Here is a 21627-nt window from a genome sequence, read left to right as displayed (position 1 = left end):
GCTTATTCAATGTCATCCCATAACATGTTATAATTATGTCAAGCTGAATTTCAGATTACATGGCCAGCAATGTTCGCACAATTTGTGATGTGTACCGGCAATAATACTCGCACTATTATTTTAAAAACACACACAACTTTCACATATAAAGCTAACAAAGTAATAGAACCGAAAACAAGGCCAAGCCGAGGTCTAACGGCTACTATTTTACCCACCTGTTGCATTGGACAGGGCCAGGGACTCCATGGATCCTCTTGGAGTCTGCTCCAGAGGGGTCAGTTGCTCTGTGAAGTTAAGTGCATTGATGGGGTTCCTGCTTCTCGCCACCTGGTTTGCTGCTGAAGGCCCCGTCTCTCGTTCTCTGTCCCTCTGAAAGCCATGCAAGCTGATTGAGCGCTTGTCAGAGGAGAAGCCATTGTGGTGCTGTGTACAATGGGACACCTCTGTGAAGCTCTTTTGGGTCCTCAGTTTGGGGGGGTAGTACTCGTCTGGAGCTGGCGGTTGAAACCACATCTCATTCAGAGAGTGGCCCTTCATGGCTGAGATGGGTGGCCTCTTTAGACCTCCATTCTCTTTGATCCTGTGATCCTGCTGTTGGATATTCTGCGCGGAGCAGGTGGGGTTATAGGCTGTCCGGACATTGCACTGGCTCAAGAGCTGGAGAGGAGTTGGGTTGCCACTTGGGTTTGATTGGGATTCATAATTATAGCCGTCCCCTGCTTGCTCTTGGTTCTGCCAGGCAGAAGGCTCGCGCGTCAAACTGGGCGTTTGGCTGGAGAGACTCAAAAGATCCATTTGTAAAGACAGTGGGTCCACCTCCCCTGAGAATCTCTCAGTCTGAACTCCACCACCCCCGCCTCCACTCTTTCCCGCTTTGGAGCTGCGTCTGGACTCTCTGGTGGATCGAGCGCTTTGAAAGGCCGAATCAGAGGAGTCCGAGCCATTGGGCTCCTCCCCCAGACTGCAAGAGCGTGAGCAGAAGATCTGGCCCTGCTTGGGCAGGAAGGGCCGACCAAGCAGAGAGCGTTTACAGCGGGCGCAGCAAAAGCAGCCCTCTGTGGCGTGCCAGTGCTGCCCATCATATGTCATCTGGCCTTGGTCAATGCCTGCAAGATAGACAAAGATGGGTTTATGTAAAATAGCATCATGGGACTCATCTACAAATGCACAATTAAAATACAAAGCACTATGTGTATATCAAAACGCTTTGTTATTTAAGATGTTGTTTTATGTGAAAATAGTGGCACTTTACAAGTCGCTTGTTGAGACAGAAAATAGAGCTGGAGGCTGAAACTTAACGGTTCCTGAGGGCCAACTCGTTATGGCGCTTTCCCAGCATTGTATAAATACATTGCATTTTGATTATGCCTGTAGTTGTTGCAGGGAGAAAGAAAACCAGCTATTTGCTAATGGCTTCCATCTGGTTACAACATGTCTTCTGATGGTTTCAATTTATAATCAGTTGTGTCTTTTAGCCAAATGCTTTTCTATATCCTGCCTAACAAATAATTACAGAGCACATTTGTTGCGAGATATGTGGCGTAATCACACCTGGGCGTCCTGTCAGAACACACACACACACACACACACACACACACACACACACACACACACGCACACGCACACGCACACACACACACACACACACATGCACACACACGCACGCACACAGGTTTAACAGGATGTGGAAGAGGGCCAAGAAGAGCCGATATGAAGGTTTCCCCATTGAAAGTTTCCCTCTCAGTGGGTTTGCTTCTGACACTGCAGGTTGTCTGATGTTTATATTTGTATTTAACTGACACTGACACTGAGGGTGAAGGCTCACTCGATACTGTCGTGCCTTTGCCCAAGGGTGGTTTCACGCTGCATTATATACACTGTACATATCTCTGCGCTCTGTAAGCTGAGGTCTTTGTGCTCTGCTATGTGACCCTGCCTCACATGCCTGGCCATGACATCATTCAGTCATAAACCTCTGAAAACCAGGCCACATCCTTTCTACTCTGGTTATTTTCTACTCTGTGTTACACTACGAATAAATATTAAGTCACACATTCATGCTCATTTAAATTAAAACTGCAGCCCAATCATGTTCCACTCAATTTTTCCATGTATTCATGTATTAACATTACATTTTTTGTTCTGCAAGTGTTCCTTTACATGACCCGTTTGTGATTAATGTGGTTTGTATTAACAGATGCTGGCAGCATACCAATATGTTCCCCGCAGGAGTCGCAGTACTCAGCGTAAAGGGACTCGAAGCAGGAGCAGCAGTAGGGGCGTCCCTCCTTCATAATGTAGCGCTGCCCCCCCAGCACGGTCTCACACTCGAAACAGCAGAAGTGCTTCATGTGCCAGTGACGCCCCTCTGCCTCAGTGCACTCATCCGCAAGGATGATCTAAGAAAGAAGAAAGGAGAAATAAGAAAGAGCATCGTTTATCATCGGTCCTCTGAGGTAAAACCTCAGTTGGGTTATTACAGCTCGCTGCATGACAGGACAAAGGCTCGACGTGCCCTCCCTCCCTTTTCATACGCATCGCTTTTTCATTTTAGTACTCTTAGATCGTCCTCTTTGTCAATGACTTGTAGAAGAGGCTAATGTGTGTGGGGACTTAAATCTAAGTAAAACCCAAATGCTGTATTTGTTAATTATGCTGCTGTTAAAACACCAAGGTGCTTTTCAAGTACTTACAGCGTCCTTGTACCCATTTGCAGAGAGTGAAAGTCAGTGCTAACGGTTTGGAGATCAAGATATTGAGAGCTGACCTCATTACACTGGGAAAAACCCAAGCATCCACTAAACTGTGACAGTGTGTGTCGGCGAGCCTGAGAGAATCATATGACAGCAGTTTGGCCTAATATAGGCATGTGCAAAATGTGTGTCCTATAACATTTAATAAATAGCTCTACCGACACCATCCCACATTACAGGCTCAGTATGTTCAAGTAAGTGATATGCGTGTCTGTTAACACATGGTCATCTATGTATTAGTGTTCACCTCATCGCAGGCGGTACAGCGCGGCTTCAGCCTCTCGGCGTGGTGCCGGCCGCAGTAGATCTTCCCATCCTGGTGGAAGTAGATGAGGTCCACCAGGAGCTCGTTGCACATGCTGCACACAAAGCAGGCAGGATGCCAACACACGCTGTGACCTGCCCGGGACGCAAACACGGCAATGTCGCCACCATTTATCTGGCCTCCACACTGAAAAGAGGTGGAGAAGAAGAAGAAAAAGTTAATGGCTGCAGCTTTTATTAGTACTGGTGAAAACTTTTGCAGTATCCATTATACGTCTTAAACTCAGTAGTGGCTGATACCGAGCTTAAAGGTTTTGCAACCCCTGTGAAGAATGTTCACGGACATGAAAGGATGGGTGCCATCTTGAAATGTGGGATGGTATAATTACTTCTTTTATGTAAAGTAACCACTGAGGATGTACAGTTTCCAAGAAGTAAACAATAAGTTAAATTGCCAATTTTATGGGATATTTTACAAGGTCATTATCGGTGCCGATACAAATTGATTGGCCCATCTCCTTAACACAAATTTGCACGCAACCTGGACTAATCGGAAAGCACATGGGTGTGTTCACATGTGTTGTTGCCGGGGAAGGCAAAGGCCGACGCAGAGAGGAAGTTAATTGGCTGCCGAAGGACGACGGTGAGGCAAAGGGGAGAATAAAAACTGAGTGATATATGTTGGATTGAAAAGGAGAGCAAGATTGGCGTGGAGGTGTAAGGGTAGAGAAGCCAGAAAGATAAACGAGAGGGAGTGCTAAAGAGACAAGGTGGAAAGGTCGGGGAGGCAAAGTAGATTTAGAGGGGTGGGAAGATGGGGACGGAGCGAAAGTTACAATCCGGTTATCTAACTGGCACAGAGTCGACTGCTGCGAGGAGGTGGAAAGGGGGGAATTCAATCAATACACACTCTCCCAACAACCTGCTTTCTCATGCATATGTGTGTACCCGGGAGTAGCTCCGATTTGCTTGACCCCGTTGTACCACTACAAAAATAAATAGAGACAACGCATTATATATTTGATGGGATTCCGGGTACTACAATGAAATATGTTCCAGAGGATTTAAAGCAGTTTGAATTGTAACTTAATTGTCTAAAGTAATATATGAGATGCACACAAACTGTGATTAATAGCCGGTTTCTAGAGGAAAATGATACGCAACATACACACGCAATGCCTCAAGATCCTCCTGAAGAACAACACATTGAGGTGAGACTGACAAGGTCACAACATTGTGATAAAACCAACGTGACTTTTGCATCTCTGCCCTTTATACGTCAACAGCATGTCAACAGCATGTCCGTCACACGACTCATCGCTTTTCATTCCACTGGCCACATGACACACCTTTGATCCCATCACACTTACTAATTCACTTCACACAGAAATAACATTTTCGAAGTGTAAAGCTGGGCGGCGTTCAGACCGTCTTTGATCTCGTCCCGCCTCTCGACTGTTGGAGCAAACATTTCGGTTTTGGACACTTCTGTCGGCTACCTGTTCACAGATCGCCCCCGTCATCGTCAGGGGGAACGGGCGGACGTTGCCGCGGCCCAAGTTCTCCCGTTTCCGCTGGTTGCTGAAGAGCTTCAGTTCTCGCTTCTCTTCGTCGTCCAGGCCGTTACAGTAGCGCACCTACACACAAACACATGACGACAACATACGTTAAGTGTGGTCTGTCACGCAGACTCGAGAGGTTTAAGGCGGTTGCTCGTGTTTAAAAAAAATAAATATAGCATCATCAAACTATACATCATTGGCACAAACAAAGGCAGCACTTATCTAAAGTCAATGCTACAGTATTTGTTAGCATTTCATCATCAAGACAAATATTTTATTAATTTGAAGATATTATTTTCAGGCTAGTGTATAGATGCTGTTTATAGCAGTCACACTGATATCTCAACATTATATGGTAATTATTTATTGTTGTCAAAAAAGCATATAAGACAGCCTGCTCACAAACACCTCACTATCTCATTCACGCCCATTCAGAGGACAGACTATTTTTTCTTGTGTCTGTCTCCTCCCTTCTTTCCTCTTATCTCTGTATTGCCCTGAAGGAGGGTAAAGAGGGAGGGATGGATGAGGTGGTGGGGGATGGGGTCAGTTTGGACCCTCACCTCATTGTCGTGGGGCGGGAGCTGATGGAGCAGCTGTTTGATGCGGTATTTCTCTCCTGGACTGTTCACGTAGGGCACCTTGTCCTCAGGCAGGGAGCTGTAATACTGATGAACCTGAGCAAGAGACAAAGACAGAGAGGATGAGAGTGATGAAGAACAACATACTTGAGAAATGTACACTAGCTGACAAACCCAAAATACATGTATGCTGCTGCAGCAGACCGTTATCATTTGTATAATAAATTATGCATTGGTTATTTGATAAATTACACAAAACGGTTAAATTGTTATTAAAGTGTAATCTATCAATCAAGCACTGTGCAGAGACTAAATTAACAGGATCTACAACCAACACACAAACATTTATGGCCCACCAGCGGAGCCTTAATGAAAACCTCCGCTCTCCACCTTTGCACATTGACATGGGAATGTATTGCTGACCTGTCAAGTATGCAAACACTCATGCACACCCGTGCTTAACATGGATACATTTAGCAAAGCGTGTGCACACAAACGTGTGCGACAGCAGGATAAATGCTAATCTGGACATTTGAAATTGCTTTGCACATTCTTTACATTACAGCGGCAGACAATGACTGTCATCTCCATGTTATTTATTGCATTCTTTTTTATTACACTGTAACAGGGGGCCGGGGTATAACAGAGGTCAGGCAGTCATGCATGAATGTGTTTGGAGGGGGTGGAAACTACAAAAGCCACAGGGTTTTAAATGGAGATTGGGGGACAGAGGCTAAAGACAGAAGAGGAAAATGAGAGGTGGCCAGAGGGAAACCATAAAACAAAATGAAAAGGTTAGACGGAGGAAGAGAGAATACTTGAAGAATGAACAAGTTATTGTTTGATCAAATGAAAGAAACAACACATAACTACAATTTGGACATGATGGATACCTGCTGACGAGGTCACACCAACCCTAACAACCTCGTGTCACCTGAATGGATCTACTGACGAGAAGCCGTCAGCTTCGTCCTTGACCACAACAGAGTCCATCGCACAAAAACAGATTAACGTGAATAATGCAGAAACGCATTGGTGCTCAGGGACCAGAGACCAAAATTGAAGTCCTATTGCTTTTTAAAAACTCTCATATCTGAACGTTTTTATTGTCCTAGCGACACAATTCGTATCAAAAGCATGTTCATGAACTGTTTACAGAACTGGCTACACTAGCATGCTTGTTGTTGAGATGCATTAACAGCAGGAACCTCTCGTTAGAAGTGTAACCTAATTCTTTCTGCTCTGCTTTCGTTGGCTTCCACCGGCGTTTGAGAGGGAAGCGGGATCCTTGGCCAGGAAGCACGGCTCGGGACGCCGACGGGGGGGATTCATGAAAGACCGACTGTGGTCAAGCACTGATAAATCACACAGCGCCTATGTTTCCAGATGAATACACACACACACACACACACACCTAATGATGAATTACGTAACAACAACAACAGGGTTACAATCTGGAGTTGAAAGGCACGTTGCCCAGAGGAAAAGATCTTAAGACACATACACACACACACACACACACACACACACACACACACGCACGCACGCACGCACGCACGCACGCACGCACGCACGCACGCATGCACGCACTTACATGCACATAATGGACACAGTTGCAGCGAGAGGCAGGAGGAGCAGCTTGTGATAATAACTGTAATCGAAAGCAGACGGAACTAAAGACAGGGCAGAATTTTTCGAACTGTACTGAAAGGAGTGGGTTTTTTTTTTAAAGCTGAAGCAGAGGACTTTGCAACTGAGTGACAAGAGCGATCACTTCACACAGCTGGTTTCTATTGCCGTTAATGGCCAGACAGCCAGAGGAATGGACACCACCAGGCACCGGCCCTAACATTCTCTCAACAAGCCACTTTCCAGCGGTTATTGGACATAGATGTTATATTGTTGAGAAAACACTGGTAGTTACAGCTAAACGCGCCGGAAAGGATGTTGTTTTCACAGCGAAGTGAGCAGATTTAACGGCGGTGTGTTCATTCTCTGTCCTTCTCTTCTCATGTCTTTTGCTAAGATGTACATATGTCTACGGCTCTGTGGGGTTGCATTTAGCCACATGCTAACTTTTACTCTGATGGGAATGAAGTCCTTATTGTCCTCAGGTCCATTTGGGAACAGGTCAAACTAGCCTCAGGTACATTTGAGCTTTATTGATCCACATCAGAGCTGTTGGTCTCTCACAGAAACTGGAAACCCTTCTGGTTTGCATGAATAGCCTTGAACTGTATTCCTTTTCAAGCAGCCCACATGTAAGCTTTCATGTTCAAATGGAAATTAACATCAGATCCTGGTAGATGCTGAGCAGAGTCTGCACATAAGACTGTAGCTCTGGCTACACGACGGTAAAAACATTTCAATACCAGATACAGGCCAATGCTGAGTAACATACTTGGCCTTGACAAGCTGTAACTTGGCAACATCACAGAGTTATATTCGAGAAGGATGGAGAGAAGAGAGCAAGGGGAGACAGTAAGAGAGAGAATGTTGGCAGACCCTCCTCCACACTATAATAACATCTCAAACAACTCAGTAATGGCGGTGTTTGGTGATAAAGGTCTGTATTTCAGCGTCTGTTGAAAAGTCCCAAGTAAGTGCTGAGGTATCCCTCGTAATTCCCAGATCCATCTGATTGAATAGAGCAGTCCTGGTCTGAAATCTCTCATTACAGAGTGGCGACTTTCCACCACCGCCGGCTGAAAAGCAGACTCATACGCAGGCCAGGCTCCCTACGGGGAAACCTAAACCTACCGTTTAGATCCTGGAGATTAGCTTTGTGTTTACCATCTCCCTCTATTCTCCCTCTGTCTTTGCCTCGTGCAGAGGAAGGCCGGGTGTTGAAAAGCTCCACATCGGGCGTACTTCCGCTCCTTAGTGAGAGGTCACGCAAAATGTTTCCACAGCTTGAATGACTTGGACGTCAAGTTGGGAAAATAGAAATCCCAATAGCTATGGACACTTTTCATCTGACTGTTAAAAACACTCTTGATTGTCACTATTTGTTTTTTTTTTCAAGGTTATTCAGTACTGTGCTCACCGCACAGTCTTGTTTTTTATTATGGCTTGATTGTTACTGAGGTCTTATCACAACTAGACAAGAACAAAATTGACTTTCGGGGTTAGACATGTGACCTTGGACAGGGATGAAAAATAGCTGTGCTCAGTCCTCCGAGGTGAGAACAGGGGACTGTGTCCACATTTTATCGACCACTTCATTGCTTTCAGCTCATCAACAAAATGAAACCAGCTTCCATAAATGCTTCTACTGTCCTATAAAACTGAAAACCCTCCCGCATGTGCATACACACAGTCACATGAAGTATTGTAAAAGAGGATTTTCTTCAACATGCATTGGACCATTTGACACATTTGTGTGTTGCTCAGACTTCGCTTAGTCGCTGTGACGGCAATGAAACCGACTCTTAACATGTTTGGAGGCAGAATTAATTGGAGATTAATTTAACTGCTGGAGCCACAAAATCTTTGTTGTTCATTAGTCTGCAGAAGGAGGAGTCAGCAAGACTGGTGAGCTATCATATGGTGAAGTGCAGCTCAAACTGAACACTTAGAATCTGTAGGTATACCTATACTTTCATTAGGGTTGCAATAAATGTGTATATATGTAAATATATATGATCATGTATATGTGCATTTCATTCCATTATCCGCACTGCTTATCCAATTTAGGGTCGTGGGAAGGCTGGAGCTGATCCCAGCTGCCATTTGGCGAAGGCGGGGTTCACCCTGGACAGGTCTGCAGTTTATCTCAGGGCATGTATAGAGACAGACAACTATATACGCTCACATTTACACCGACGGGCGTCCAATTAACCTAAGCTGCATGTCTTTGGACTGTGGGAGGAAGCTGGAGAACCCGCAGGGAACCCACGCTGCCCACCCCGGGATCGAGATCAAACCCTCTTGCTGCGAGGTGACAGTGCTAGCCACTATGCCACTGCACAGCCCTCTATGTGCATATCACTCGCAAATCTTTACTCCAAAACTAAAACGTTTTGCAACACTAAATATAATATAAAAAGATAATGTTGTGTATAAACATGAACCTCCAATGGAGTCACACAGTCAGTAGATCCCTTTTTCAGAGCCATGTAAACAACAGACAATACTTATTATAATTGAATGTGGACAGTCAACATTTCTGTTCTTTAGATTTATTCACATGACGTTCATTCAAAAGAGCGCAATTTTACCGATGACGGATGTAGACATCAGAACGAATGGGCCGAGGCCGAGATAAGTGTAAGATGCTGGTACCTGTTCAGGTTTGAGTCCTGGTGGTACCCAGGCGTACTCCTCCAGTGCGCAGCCCGAGTCGTCGTCTGAGGTGGAGTTCCTCTGGAAGTCGTACATCAGCTTGGTGACCGTCTTCTCCATCTCTACAGGCATGGCTGTTACAGCATGCTCCTCACGGCGACACTTGCAGTGCACACAGATCTTCCTACAATAGGCAAACACAGACAAAGAGCATCTGTCAAGGCAATGTTGTATGGAGACCACACACTTGTTCAGCGTAACATATTAACTCAAATAAGAAATGGATTAGAAATAAGGGTAACAATTATCTGACCTTTAGAATGTAAACCACCATTAGAGTGAAAACAAAGCCTCAGTTTAATAAATCACTGTAAAAGCAGAAATACATTTTGGGAGATGTCATGCTGCAGTTGCTGTTTGGGCCTCTAAAGCTTTCCATTAATCAAGAAAAATAAAACAATTACAGATGCTTAGCCAGGAGAGAGCTCCACTCTCATTGGTCAAGCAGACCAACCCAGTTATAAAATGTAAAGTATCCAGATAAGTGTGAGTTTCCACAGAAAAGATGGTTGGGAGTGTTTGACACGGACACTCCTCCTGCTGGCTGCTCTTTCATCTCCAGTAGTGTCCTGAGAGTAATAAAGAGTGCTGCGATATGTCATAGACTCAAACAACTATTCCGCAGTATTATCTTACAAAATATTGGGATTAACAGACAGGAATTACTCATCGTAAACGGCTTGTTTGACATCCCACAAAAGGCAGAGGAGAATGTGGGTTTAATACCTGAGTCTATGATTACAATTAGAATAAAAGGTCACCTTTACCAGGTCTACACTTGGAAGACACTGCATACCTACAGAATCCCATGTCCTTGACAGCCATAAGCCTCTACATGAAGAGGGGGACTCTGGGTGGCCAGAAGGTTGCATCTCACTAACCCTTGCTGCCCCTCAGGCAGCCAAATCTGGGAGACAATCCCATTACCGTCCCAGACGGACACCTGACAGATAGCTCTATGGAGGAGCTTATAGACACTCGGGACACAGTTTGAAAGCTCGATTGGCTGAGGATCTGTTAGTGTAAAGGGCCTAGAGCGCAGACAGCACCATGTGGAGAGCTGGCCATGTCTGACCTCGTCTGTTGTTCAAAAGGAGCACTTCATGTCCACGGGTCGAGTCTTGGTTAGCAAAGCACTTCAGTCTATATGCTTAGCATTGATGGATTTTGATTATAGAATGCACAGTGAAAATACGTAGCTCTCCAAGTAAAACATCCCATTGACATTTCACATGTCATCCTTGAAAGGAAAATAATACAAATATAAAAAGGTCTGAAGTCGGACAAATTCTCCACCACCATTTGAGATTCCTCTCCATCTACGAGTAACCTGGCAGCCTATTACTGTCAGCTTCAGCTTCCGACGCCTCGAGAGGCGGGCCTCTGCGGTCATTGTGGAAGGGCAAGCAACAAGCTACAGAAACTGCACTCCACATGAAGTGGCCAGATTTCATTGGTCATGAATATTAATGGTTATGATAAACACAGCCGCGATGCAGCTCAGGAAGACGAAGTCATCAAGCAGCTGTCAAGCAGGCCGGCTGGTAAAAGGTTGTTTGGCGAATCCCTGTCCCCGCGGCATGATGCTATAGCCCGGGGCGGCGCAGCTTGCCTCATTACAACTCAGCACCTTCACCACCATTACTGATGTAACGGTGATTAACTGGCTGACACGCAGAGAAATGCCTGCATCTATAAGAGCATACACGAGCATGATGATTGCAAGTGAAAGAAAAACACACCAAAAAAAGGTGGAGACGCAAAGGATTAAGTGCGTATGAACACCTCTTCCAGTCGTCGGACATGCTGCCAGCTGGTAAGCAGCTATTTCTGCCTTGGGGTGAGGAGGGACTCTTGGTGATAAGACTATACAAATAGCCAAAGCTGAAGGAAAGCATTTCACACCGCATTCCTTCTGAGAGGACACATTACACATCGCTGCCCCGTGCTGTGCTGTCTCTGTGGAGTTCAATTTGGATGATGTGGGATGAAGACCTTCCTGAAGTGATTCAACTCGAAAATATCTGATTCCAACCCGCTGACAAAAAAACAAAACAGCACTGGCAGAGACTCTGTGGGCCTACAGGGGCCTGTTGCTCCTTCCTTCTCTTTCCTTCTACCCTCATGATTTACAGCACACTTCATGCACATGCCTGGGATTTCCCCTCCTCTGAAACCTAATCCCCGAGCTTCCCCTTCTAATCTACATGATTTTCAATTAGGAGAGATTTGAGGACTTTTGTAGTGCAAGTCAAGTGCATCACTATCGCCTCATAAAATGTCCGTAAGTAAGTAAGTAAGTTGAACGGTGTGTTCTTTATTCAAACATGACTGCCTGGGCTTTCTTCTCCTGGGAGATGTAAAGGCTGAAGTGTCATTGGTCGGTGCAAGTGCGAGGTTTGTTCAAGACCTGGGGGGTATTGTTGTTGGATTGAGATCCCTGTGACTATGATGTCAGTGGACAATGATTCACCATTTCGGGTTAATTATCGTCGCCTTGCTCCTCCAGATTAGCCTTGTAACCCAGGTAACGGGTGGTTTTAAATACGTAACTGGAGTCTGATCGGCCCCTCTGACATGTTGCATAGACTCTGTTCAATTGCGTTAGATCACTGCTGCCAGATTGTCAGCAAGCATGATCTCACATTTGGCAAAACAAGAATACTTAAAACTCAAATTTAGCGTCTTTGTAAATGTGCTTCAACGCAAAGCAAAAGTTGACTGAGAATTATGTTTGCAAGGCAGAAAATGGAGCTGGGGTTGCCATCATAACCCCAAAGTTAGGATTAGAAGACTGTATTCAATCTAAAAATGTAAAAGCCATCTGATCATTCAGCTGCATCCAAGAGCCAGTGGAGGAAGTCCAGTCTGGGTGTGTTTGAAGCTGAAGTCTCACTCCACTCTCATTCCAAAACCGCTGCATCTTTTCCATGGCATCACTCGAGATGGCTAGATTAAAATCCCATCTTTAAACGGCAGCTCTGCGCAAAAGCGGAGGCTGGATGACGAGAGTGGAGAGCACAGAGGAGAGAACAGCTGGGTGCACACTGCCGCCAAGTCCCATCTTCTTCTTTTTTCCTGCCTCTGCTTTTGTTTACTCTGGAAGAAGTGGGGGAAGACGAGGGCCGGCTCTTTTCTCTTCAATGGCCTTTTGTTGAATGCAACCATTTAGTTCAGTGTTTTGAAACTGTTGTTGGACAATTCAGGGGCTTCAACGATGAGCCACGTTTTCACAAATGAAGAATGTACATGCAAACAAAGTCTTTGTACCTTTACCGGGCTGCGTGTTGACTTTAGAGCAATTAGGAGCAAATCACAGTTGAACATGACTGGAGGTGTTCGCGACAAGAATCAGGACTGACAAAGACGTTTCCCATTAGTGGCCAATTAGTAAGAACAGATGCAGCATGTTGCAGAGGACAGAGATATAGCCTGCATCCACCTGTCACAACAAATTAAAGCCAAAGTCCTACTTATTTTCCAACTAGTCAAATCCTGATGGTGGGTTTTCTCGACTGTAATATACAGCAACACCGAGGCATCTCTGCATGTTTTTAATGGTTATCAACAATGACTGCCCCCGTGAGAGACAGCCCCAATTGTGTACACAAACTGAAATTGGGCTTGAAACATTTTTTTTTTAACATATAGCCGGCATTGCAAATGGCTGGTGTGAGTTTTAAGAGAAGTTGGCATTTAGAAGGGCCAGTGTTTTTGTTGATCGAACGATAAAGAAAAAGGTCTCAACCTCTGCGGCTTCAATTTCCTCCTCATTTGAAAAAAAAAAAAACCCTTTTCTTGTGAGTTACCCAACTTTATAGAAGTACAAAACCAAATCACCAGAACAACCCTCCTTAAAGTGCACTTAAGACTCATGAGAGATGTAGTTGGTAAATGTGTATTAGTTGTTAGGAGCTTGTGATTTTGATGTCCAGTAGGGACAAATAGTCATCTGATGAGTGTTTTTACTTATAGCAAGCCAAAAGCCAATGGAGCGTAACCTTAAGAGTTGGGATGTGACTTAGCTTAACTTAACTATAGCTGTGTCGCGTAACTTAAAGTAACTTGTAACTGGAGATAGCTTTTACGCACACCCACACAAAATGAGACAACACCGAGAAGTAAATGGTACAGGACTTGTGCAGGTAGCCACAACTACGCGATACTCGAGACAGGATCACAGTATTTACTCATGCAGTGTTGACTTGTTAATAAAATGACACTACTTTGGATGGGAACCGGGGGAGTCAAAGCTTCCAAGACAACTTGAGTACAGACTTCAAACCATCTCAGACACTATGAACACACTGCCAGATCATTAGTGAATGTGTTCACCAGGCTTTGGTCTACTGGCTTATGATATAGTTGAGGAGAACATGTCTCAGGAAATCCACCAGTCATACAGTAATTTAATTGGATTATAATGACTCTTTTTTTTTTGTCAGTGGGGAAAAGCAGCAACAAAAGCATTTGTGAATGTCAGAAATATGTTGCGTTTAGGCTCCTGTCAACTCAATTGGAGTTTTGGCTGCTCTCAGACCCAAGTCGCCCAATGATACTGCGTCCAGCTGCTGAAGCCACATTATTTATTATCCCCTGTCAGTCCATTCATGTGCTAATCCAGTGACCCTTTACATTGCGAAAAAAAAGTAGCCATCTAAATGACTCAATTAGCCTGCATTGAGTCTCAAAATGCTCTCCTTAAAATAACTGCCATGGAGCTGCGGAAATGCCATTTGTTCCCAGTGCAGTTTGCAGCAAACAGGAAATTAATAGATCCCGTTAACCCGAACGACTCAAATAATGACAACATCATAACACAGTGATATGGAATAAAGCACTAAATATGTTAGAGGTGCTTATTAATGTATATTTTTATTTACTAAGAAAGCTATCATCCATATGACACTGAGCTTAAACAACAAAGACTCTATCGCTAAAAAAGCGCACAGTAGCTTGACCATTGCGCCCCAGGGGGCGAGGTGGGGGATATAACCGGGGCTCGGTCTATAGAGAGGACGCCACAGTGCGAGTCCGACAACTCTGCATTCTCGGGGTTATTAACCCAGTTCCACGCCATTAATGAGCAAACTAACGAAGAGAAATAAGGCGAATCTCAGTTGAAAAGTACACAGACTTTAAATCGGGCACGTTTAAAAAAATAAATAAAAATAAATCTAGTCCTGTGACTATTTTACGCACATATTTCATTGAGAGAGTGAAGGGGAAACATCTGAAAGAAACTCGATGTTATTGTTTATAGGCGTAAATGTGTGACTCAATTAACTTTTCCATTACGCACCATGGATCGTCCGTCCGGCTAAAATAATAACTGCTCCAAATACAACACAAACATGATGAATAATCCGCTGCTTACCTTTTTACAAACTGCGGCGGGGGAGAGCCATAGCCCTGACCTCGGTGCTGGTTGTGGTGGTGCAGGAGTTAAAATGACTCTTCCTCATTGCAGAATTTGTCACACAACTCCAGCGCCACAGCGTTGCCACGAAAACACCCCACTCTCACCCGCTGTGTGGTGTCTGCACCCCTCTGCTACATTCACCCCCTCCGTTTAAAAGCCTTTTGTCAACCCCCTGCTCTCCGCAAACACACTCGGGAGTTCAGCAAATGAGGAGAAAGCGCAGACGAAGAGTCAACTCAAAGTGCGTAAAATCAGATCCCCGTTTACAGATCCAAACAAGAGCGCCTACTCCGCTGAGATATTCAAAATCCAAAAGGAATCCGAGATGAATCTCCCTCAGGAGCCGAGTTACTGCTGCCGGCTCGGAGTGAAGATCTGCGCGGACTTTCGCTGCGTAAAAGCACGGAGCGCTGGAGCTGCTCCACTCGCTGCTGTCCGTTTCACTGCATCGCTTTAATCCTCCACCGGTGTCAAGTGCGCGTAAATCACACAGACACTTCCGGTTTGTATCTTCCAAAGTAAAAGCACAATTTCAAACGGGTTGGGATGCGCTTTGGGAATTTTAACCACAATTAAATATACTCAATTTACCCATTGGAGGACATACTTTATTACATTTTTAAGTACAATTATCTATGGTTTTACACACACACACACACACACACACACACACACACACACACACACACACACACATATATATATATATATATATATATATATATATATATATATATATATATATATATATATATATATATATAGCTTTAAAATTCTTACAAAGGGAAATACTAAAAAACAAAACACACAGCTGATGAAGACCATGAGATATGAATGAAAGCTCTGGTTAAAACAGCTGAGTGGACCTGAATCATTACCTTTCATGGCTAGATAATCTATTGAGAAATTCACTGTTTTCCTGTGATTATGTTCAACCAAATTACTTTTTAGCCTATTTAATATCTAACCTTACCATTAAAGCCATCATTCTTTATGAACCTAGTCTAAATGAAGATGTAATTTTCTGTCTTTCCAGACAGCTGTTGACTTGAATTAATTTCGGAACAGAGTGAAAATCAAGTGAATTAAAAGCACTTTTATTTCGAAGCCTTGTTTCTAGTCAGAGTCGCTTACTTCCGTTTTTACGGACGCTCTCTCGTTGACTTGACGCACACGCACAGACTCTTCTCCCTGCATGCGAATATCCCGGTGTGATGTCAGCAAGTCAGCGTCCCGACATTGGCGTAATTAGCAGCGTGAATGACTGGTGTTCTGGGGGGATTTGCATGTGAATTAAACCACTTCACCGAATCAACTGGCCCGGGACCAGAAGAGCCGAGAGGGAGGCGCGAGAGGAGCTGCAGGGCGCTGACCTGCAAAGGGGAACGGGGAGGTGAGCCCCTGTAAACAAAACAGTGCTGTTTAGCATAAGAAATGGACATTAGCTGGAGAAAGGACAAAAGGCTTTCAGACCAACCAAAATCCACTGAATCAAAAACAAATGTAAAGTCAATGTAGTAGGAACATAACACTTTTTGTAGTGCACCTATGGGGTCCGTAATTATAGGCTGACTTTATTTATTTTTTTGCCAAAGACTCATAAACAAGGACCCAGTAGACCATGCTTAGTCTATATATAATGTACAGCCATCTACGCTTTCATTATGTATATATATATATATATATATATATATATATATATATATATATATATATATATATATATATATATATTTATATATATATATATATATATATATATATGTATATATATATATATATATATATTTATATATATATATATATATATATATATATATATGTATATATATATATATATATATATTTATATATATATATATGATTTGTTATTTTGTTATTGCGTCAACTTTAGAAGTCACATAAGGAGCATTTAATTATTATCATTGTTTTAGAAATGAAGCTTATTTCCCACATTGATATTATCAAATACAAAAGACCAAAGTATAATAAGCCACAAGGACATTAAAGCAGGGCACGGCTTTGTACGATCACCACATGGAGTCAGTTAGCTCTGCTATTAGCAACAACATAAACAGCATAAACTGTTCCCAAACAGATTGACACCATCCCCACTACTTTGGCCTCACATGACAATAAAGTCTGTAAGACCATTTATTTTCTCTTCTCCCAACAATGAATGGTAGTAGTGTTGAACAATGTCCCACTGCTCCTTGTTATTTGCATGTTTGTGTGACGCAAAATGTGTTGAGAAAACAAAAAAACAGCCAAAAGGTTTTCTGGCAATCAAAGCTGAACAGATTTCTGGAAGATTTCAAAAGGCAACTTGGAGGATGGATGGAAGTGGGTAAGTACGTAATTAAATCAGGATTTGTGTATATTCTTTTCCCAAAGTGCCCTGCTGCTGCCGGTTGGCCAAACACACATTCAAAAATAAATGCATGAAGGAATATTAAAAAAGCTTGCTTTGAAAAAGCTGCACAATAATTTTTGCCGTTTCTGCTGAAAACAGCCAGCAGCTGTGAACAACTTGTTCATATTTTTCAGGACATTGCTGCAGTCTATTTTCTCCTTTCAGAAACTGTTCCTCTGGCTTCCCAGAGTCAGAATATAAGCTGCGCGTTTCTTTTTTGGTGAAAGCTGTCTTTCTGTCCAGAGTCTCCTCTCACACGTGGCAAGGCGATTCTGGCTGTGACTTAGTCTGATACATAAAAACATATATTTGCGGCCCCTTTACAAACACAAGAATATCAATTACAGCTCAGGCTATAAGAACAGCTTGTCCACAAGAGTTTACGACGAGCTCTAAGTGACAGTGTCCTCTGCTCAGAGCGACCACAGAATGGGTCAACATGGTTTGGGGCCAGCCATTTACCCCAATAAGCCGTTCCCTTTTCCCCAATAAACTGTTCGTTGACTTGCAGTGAGCCGTTTTAAATGCCACGAGGGGACTGAATAAAAGCATAGAGGCCAGCTTGAGGGACATACCACAGATAGCATTGCCGGCACAGACTCCTGGCATGCACACGCTGCTTGGTAATTTTAGACAGTGAGCCAAACAGGTTTACTCCCTTCCTAAGCATGCATAAGCATATTGAGGTTTTTGTCTCTATCAAAGCACAGGATGAGAGATATTGTAAATACATGTTCCCCCGGGGCTGGGAGCCTTATCTTGAGTATGTAAGAAAGTTGTACTGCCTCAAAGGATCTTATCCAACAAGAACATTATTCAAATCTTACCACTGAAGGAACTGATTTATATGCTGCATGATATGGTCAGAAAAACACACCTGATAAATCTATATCTCGATTTAAAATGTAGCCAACATCCCAACATGGCCTCCTCATCTTTACTTCTCATCTATTTTTTTTAGGAACACCAGTCTCCTCTCCTTTCATGTGGCAAATGCTGATAGCTATCACACTAGAGTCAACACACGAGGCAGCTGGGACTCACCCCAACAGCTGATAGCTCAGACATGCTGAGGGAGAGAGAACCAGCTTCTTCTTCCATGATGCTTTTCTATCCCAGGGCTGCAGAGGGCTCTTTGTAACTACTCTATAAGTATGTAAGTATTTACACTCACCAAACTCTGAGCTACAACTGGCTACTGAACTGTGTTGCAGCCCCTTAAACCAATTGGGCTGAGGCAGCCATACTTTGAAGGGCAGGGAGAAGGATGGAAAAAGAAAGAAATTAAAGATAAATGGTAAAGACATTAACAGTATTTGGATGATTAAGGTCACCAGAACCACCAAGCAAACCTTATCCTACAGTACATGTCAATTGCCAAAACCAATAATTTGGACATTTTTTATGGAGCAATTGGCCGGGTGTGTATACTTGTGTGAAAGCAAGCAGGATTTGCATTTGAGTCTCAGCTTGATCGCATCTCGCTCGTCTCCACAAAGGCAGGACTTTCATCCCACATTTGAGTATGGCTCTTTGGAGCGGCTGTGAACACTTGTGTGCGGTCTTTGCTCAAAAAGAAAACCTGGAGCAGAACAGAGTTAATCTTTAATTGCGGGAATCTGTACTAGGACACCAAACAACAAATCAAGCAACCAGGGTGTTAAACCTAGTGAATGGCCCATTGGAGAGGTGAAGCTGATGCGGAAGTTGTTGCCAACCACCGCAACTAATCCTGGAAAGTTTGTTTGCTTACCTGCTGTTGGATAGCGGCCCTTCCGCTACATTAAGGGTGTAATGATTCATGTGAACACTTAGCGACCAGTTACAAAGCAGAGGAAAGGGCTGCCAGTATAAAAGGTTCACTGGTTTCCCAACCGATTCAGTGAGAGCCATGTCATTTTGAAGACACACTGACCTCCCCTCTATCGTGGACTTGCAGAACTTTGGACCAACTGCTCTGACCAGAAAGCAGACTTAGAGCAACACAAGACGGGGGGCTCGCTATGGGACCTCCACCCAAGACTCCGGACTCATGTTCCCAGCAGATAAGTGGCCATTATTCACCCCGTGTTGAACATTAACTGGATTAATTCTGCACGGGTTGAAGGGTGAAATTGTATTTGTCCAAAGGGAGGGAAACGGCAAGGAAATGAGGAGTGCTGCCAGCTTGGCTGAAATTCTAATTAGCTCGGGGGTTCGTTAGCGCACAGACTCAACTCTAGCTGCAGAGACCTTGCTGGTGCAGAGGCCTGGGTAAGCCATTAAGCCACGGAGGGGGAAACTAGAGGGAGACAGCGAGAAAGAAAAAGAGAGATAAAGGGGGAAGAAAAAGAGTATGGACACTTAGTTTCACGCTCAAAAGCCCAGGGCAGGGAGGTGACATTGTGGAGTGACTCCTCAAGGGGACTGGAGCTATTTTTCCCCTCCTGGCCCACTTACACAAGGGCTCTTCAGCACAGAGGAAAAAAACTCTCCAAACCCTCCACCGTCTATCCAAGACCATCCATCTGCACTGTCAACCGCCCTATCCAGGGAGACACAGCTCAATTTCCACCGAGCTCTGTCCAACAACGGCGGTTTGTCAATGAGTCTTTCCCAGCCATACTGTACATGTGAATTCTGATTCAAAACATAACTAGGTCATGCACTGAAGAAAAAAAAGGAGTGAGAAACCGTTCTGGGTAGTAAAGTAGTGGACGCAGTAGGATATGAGGAAAGCAAACAAGAGACGTGTTGATGTCATTATTGTTCCTGTGATCATGTCTTTTAAAATATAAAGACGAGATCCAGCTTTCTACATGCTCAACCCGCACATATGTGCTGGAAAGTTATCTGGGAAGTAATGCACAAAAATCTTTCATTCCCTCTCGCAGCCTCTCATGAAGCTGCAGCTCTGATGCAGCGTGATCTTGTGGCTCCATGAATGAGCAGCCACCTCCGAACCGCCCACATTAAGCACCCTGCAGCACATTTCTCTGACTCAACTCTCTCATTCAGCCTCCACTGATGTTCCACTTCCTCACCTTGTTATCATGACCCAGATGAGTGGTGTGGGTGTTGATACTGATTTGCTGACTCTCCCTCTCTCTCCAGCTCTGTGATGGGTTTTGTTTCATTCACTCCATTTGCGAAATCAACTAAACCTCTTTTGGCTTGAATTTCTGGTTCTCTCTCGAACAAATCACCTTGCAGCCCTCGCGCCCGAGGCCACAATGTCGTGCCAACTGACCTGATGTTCCATCGTTAATAATGAATATTAGCATTTACTTATTAGCCGGCCCACAATTGTGGGTTGGCAGCCGCGGTCTTGATTTATGATCTTACCACTTATTTTCAGAGGGTTGCACGAAGCGAGCCAACACAACAGCTTTTATGTGGAGTTTGAGGTTTGGGGCGCTCTGTTCTTTGTGAAGAAGCCAGGTAAAATCAACATATGTAATTTGGGGTGAGAAAGGGCAACAAAAGAAACACATGTTGAATGTGTGTTTGGCTTGTAAGCCCCTGGAGCAAGTCTGATGCTTCAGGTCGTGGGTTTTTGGTACTTTCAAGAATCTTAAACCTGGAGATAACATGTGATAAAAGAAAGAGAAACATGGAGTCTGTCAAGTATGAGGAACATGGGATGGTGAAATAGAAGCAGCTAAGACACTTGTATGATACAGAAATTAAAAAAGGAATATCAGCAGAAGGTAATGAAGTGATCGAAGTGTTGACGGGTGCTTACAAACAAAATCCCTCAAAATTGGTCTCCAAACTGTACAGTAGTTTACAAAACGAAACGGAAGAAACACACTGTATGTCAAATTGAAATGGGAAGTAGAAATGAACATTAAACTGTCAAAAAGTGATTGGCAAACCATGTGTAAAACACAACTAACTTCCACTAGCTCTAGAAGATGGAGGGAATCTGGTTTGAAAAACTTAATCCGCTTTTTTATTACACCACACACAAAATACAAACAACTGGGTAAAGAGCAGCCATGCTGGACAGAGTGTGGTCAGATGAACGCCAAACACTCACACATTTTTTGGACATGTTTACAATTTAAAACATTCTGGGACAGAGTTATTCAGACTCTGGAGGAGATCTTATGCTACAAGATCCCCAGGGACCTCCCGAGGGTCTCATACCTGGCGATATAAGTCAGAAGAAAGACATTTACCTCTCTAAAGTTCTGATACTGTCATGTAAAAAGGCCATCACTTGGAGCTGGATGAAAAGTGACCACCCAAGTCCAGGACAGTGGCTGGACATTGTAGAGGAGATATACAATATGGAAAAACTGAC

General features: G+C 43.9%; 1 protein-coding gene across 2 annotated transcripts in view; it reads right to left on the bottom strand.

Moving 5' to 3' along the window:
* prickle2b (prickle homolog 2b) overlaps window positions 1-21627 on the bottom strand; it is a 77460-nt gene that overhangs the window by 1677 nt on the left and 54156 nt on the right. Inside the window, exons 1-7 of one of the 2 annotated variants that reach the window (XM_068595196.1) lie at window positions 14882-15360; window positions 9445-9628; window positions 5143-5256; window positions 4517-4654; window positions 3001-3204; window positions 2213-2399; window positions 216-1106 (exon numbers count right to left, since the gene is read on the bottom strand). In XM_068595196.1, the coding sequence (XP_068451297.1) occupies window positions 216-1106; window positions 2213-2399; window positions 3001-3204; window positions 4517-4654; window positions 5143-5256; window positions 9445-9576 (1666 nt within the window). In that variant the 5' untranslated portion in view covers window positions 9577-9628; window positions 14882-15360. Of the gene's footprint in view, window positions 1-215; window positions 1107-2212; window positions 2400-3000; window positions 3205-4516; window positions 4655-5142; window positions 5257-9444; window positions 9629-14881; window positions 15361-21627 lie in introns of those variants that run through there. The other variant, XM_068595195.1, reaches the window with a different exon arrangement.

The sequence above is a fragment of the Clinocottus analis genome, unplaced genomic scaffold (assembly GCF_023055335.1).
Source record: "Clinocottus analis isolate CAN_PGR_092001 unplaced genomic scaffold, fCliAna1.0.p SCAF_3, whole genome shotgun sequence".
Lineage (NCBI taxonomy): Eukaryota > Metazoa > Chordata > Actinopteri > Perciformes > Cottidae > Clinocottus > Clinocottus analis.
This window is presented reverse-complemented; position numbering and strand designations above follow the sequence as displayed.